The 3,459-nt window shown below is 58.1% G+C and overlaps 1 protein-coding gene across 1 annotated transcript; it reads left to right on the top strand.

Annotated features, from left to right (window-relative positions):
• Positions 1 to 522: 522 nt before the first annotated feature.
• Positions 523 to 3,442, top strand: LOC111651958 (uncharacterized). Its single transcript, XM_087172873.1, is given in 4 exon segments — positions 523 to 606; positions 798 to 1,712; positions 1,822 to 2,514; positions 2,624 to 3,442. Coding segments are annotated over 4 exon segments (2,511 nt in total).
• The last annotated feature ends 17 nt before the right edge of the window (positions 3,443 to 3,459 follow it).

Here is a 3,459-nt window from a genome sequence, read left to right on the forward strand (position 1 = left end):
TTGGGCGCAATCAGAGCCTACAAATACAGCTGCGCGATCACCTGCCCAGTCTCTTTTTCTCCTCCTGGAGCGGGGTGTGTGAGTATGGTTTTCAGATTGAGACGAGATATTGTGTGATTTTGGGATTGATTTATCTGCCTTCTTCTTACAGAAACTGCTTGTTGCTTGCGGTAAAGAGAAGAAGAGTGCGCAGATGTTTTTTTTGGATTTTGGATCTTTGTGTGGCGCTGCGGGGAGCCTCTTTTCCCGGGAGGGAGAACGCTTCCTCACGGCTGTACTGTTGTAAAAACGAAAAGAAAACGAAGGTAAGGTGCCTTATCTGTGTTCCGGCTGAGAGGGACCGCTGCGTCCGGAAGGTCGTACGCTACCTGAGGCTCTTTTGTTTTTGGCACACTTGTGTTTTTGTTTTTTATTTCGTGCTGAGCGGAGCCGCTGCATCCGGGAGGTCGCACGCTACCTTAGGCTTTGTTTCGTTCCCTTGTTTCACCTTGCGTCCGCTGGGCGGTCTTGGCTTGCCAGACCATGTCACAGGACGGCGATGGTTTTTGCTCTCCATCCCTTGCCCTGGGCCAGGCCCAGCAGCTGGCTGAGCTGGAGCCGCAGGTGGTGAGTGATCCGCCGCTTGAGAAAGGGGGGCGGCGCGCACAGCGCTTGAGCAGCTACAGCGGCAGGTGCAATCTATGCAGGACACCCTTCAGGAGCTGGTGCATGCACTTCGTCCTTTAGGGCTGCATACCATGACCAGGCCAGATCCTGGGGACTTGGATAGGGATATCCAGATGTGCTCTCTTTTGCAGCCTCTGACAGTTTGGAAGGTCTGCACGACCCCCCAGTCCGAGGAGGATGATCAGTCCCTCTCTGACTTGGGGGATGCTTCTGTGCCTGAGCAGTTGGACCCTTCTGATAGAGCTGTGATTGCGAGGGTGGCAACACGCGCACAGCTGTCCTGCCAAGCTCCGCTTCCAGCTACTTCAGTGTTCGACAGGGGCTCACGGCGGCGCAGGTCGGACGGGCTCCCTGTCCTTCCTGACTTTATGTCAGAGCTGCAGGCATCATGGAGCGCTCCTAGCTCTACAGCCCTTCCGAGGTCCCAGCTGGCCAAACTTACAGGGGCGGATGCTCATGGGGTGGCCACAGCCCCCCGAGTGGGCCCCACCTTTGCTATGTTAGCAGGTGCTGTGGCAAGGGCTGGCAGGGATGCCACTCACCCTAACAGATGCTGCAGGGCAACTGATAACCAGCTCCGCAGAGCTTATCATGCCTCAGCTCTGGTGGCCAGGTTGGCGTGCACCGATTCCTTGTTGCTGCTTTATTTGGAAGGCCTGCTGCAGGATTTGGCTTCAGCAGCCCCAAGTGATGAGATGGCCAAGATGCTCCGTGTGGCAGACATGTTACTGCGGGGTACCAGTGCACATGCCCGAGCCCTTGGTCAGTCGATGGCCTCCATGGTCCAGGCACGGCGCCAAGTCTGGCTGTCGCAGTCTAATCTGTCCGACCAGGACTGCATTGCTGTGCTGGCGGCTCCAGTGGTGCCTGGAGAGGTCTTTGGTCCGCCCTGTGAGGCGGCCTTGGAACAGTCCCGGAGGACGAGGGAGCTGACGCGCTCTGTGAGGCACCAGGCCTCAGTCAGTTGGTGGTCAGGGCCCTCGCTGACGGTTGCCAGCCTCCGGCCTCATACTTCACTCCTCAGCACCTTGCTCACCGGCGCCAGTGTACTTAGTGCCCTTGCGTGCTGAATACGCCGGAGTCAGGGTACAGACTCCAGTTCAGAACCAGACCACCTCCGTTTTTGGGAATCGTTCCTACTTTCCTGCACGACAGGGCAGGTTGTCAGTCCCTCGTGACAGAGGTCGCGGCCCTTCTACAGAAGGGGGCAATAACACCCGTCCCCAGCGGAAACGCCTGCCCTTCCATATGCTTCGTCTGTCACGCCTTCTGTCATCTGTAAGGCGCGGGGACTGGTTCACTGCAGTGGATCTTCGCGACGCGTACTTCCACATTCCCATACACAGGGGCCACAGGAAGTACCTCCGTTTTTTCTTTCAAGGCAACGCCTACGAGTACATCATCCTCCCATTCGGCCTGTCCTTGTCTCCTCGCACCTTCACAAAGTGCATGGAGGCAGCGCTGGCCCCTTTGCGTCGCCAGGGGATTCATATGTTGAATTACCTGGACGACTGGTTGATTTGCTCCCCAACCGAACATCAGGCTCAGCTCGACACCATGACAGTGTTGAGCCACCTCAAGAACCTGGGGCTGGCTGTAAACGGGGAGAAGAGTTGCCTTGTTCCATCCCAGAGGGTGGAATATTTAGGTTTGGTTCTGGATTCGGCCTTGCTCAGAGCTGTCCTGACCCAGAAGAGAACAGTGGTGCTGATGGAGAGCTTGTCACAGTTAACTGTGGGCAAGCACATTACAGTGAAGTGTGCCCGGAGGCTGTTGGGCCTCATGGCAGCAGCATCCCATGTGGTGCCCCTAGGGTTGCTTCACATGCGGCCTCTGCAGCGTTGACTTGCCAGGCACTGAGTGAGCCCCCACGAGGATGGCCTGAGGGCTATCCCGGTGTCCTCGACTTGTCTTCCGGCAGTGGCATGGTGGACCACTGCCCTGGGCCTAAGGGAAGGTGTTCCGGGTGACCATAACTACGGACGCCTCAGAGGCAGGCTGGGGGGCCCTATGGGGGAACCACCCGGCCCGCGGCTGTTGGGGTCCCCTTGGGAGGGGTACTCACATCAACCTGCTCGAACTGGAGGCAGTGTATCGGGCCTTGGTGCATTTCCTTCTGGTAATTCGGGGGAAGCATGTGTTGGTCCGCACCGACAATTCAACCGTGGTCGCTTACATCAACCACCAAGGGGGGCTGCTGTTAAAGTCCCTGCATGACTGGACGCACAAAATCCTCCTCTGGGCTCATGCTCAGGGTGTGTCCCTGAAAGCCATCTACTTGCCAGGAGTGGCGAATGTGGCAGCAGATCTCCTGTCCAGAGGCGGCCCCCGGCCAGGGGAGTGGCGACTCCACTCACAGGTTGTGAAGGCCATTTGGGCTCGGTTCGGGGAGGCCCAGGTAGACCTCTTTGCCTCACAGGAGACCACTCATTGCCTGCTGTGGTACTCCATAGCAGGTCCGGTGGGGACTTTGGGGGTGGACGCTATTGCACATCAGTGGCCCCAGGGTCTGTTGTATGCTTTTCCCCCCTTTCCACTCATACCAGTGGTATTGGCCAGAGTAGAGATGATGGAGGCCAGGGTTCTGCTTGTGGCCCCAAACTGGCCACATCAGCCGTGGATGGCGACCTTGCAGAGGCTGTTGGCAGGGACCCCTTGGTGCCTCCCAGTCAGGCCAGACATGCTGTCACAGGCTCGGGGAGAGCTCTGGCACCGGAATCCGGGAGTTTACAGGTTACATGCCTGGCCCTTGGACGGGAGCCGCCCTGTGGCTTGAGTCCTGCCGTTATGGCT

This window comes from Seriola lalandi, unplaced genomic scaffold (genome assembly GCF_002814215.2).
Source record: "Seriola lalandi dorsalis isolate HSWRI2012SDOR001 ecotype SW California unplaced genomic scaffold, Sedor1 jcf7180002053890, whole genome shotgun sequence".
Classification (NCBI taxonomy): Eukaryota; Metazoa; Chordata; class Actinopteri; order Carangiformes; family Carangidae; genus Seriola; species Seriola lalandi.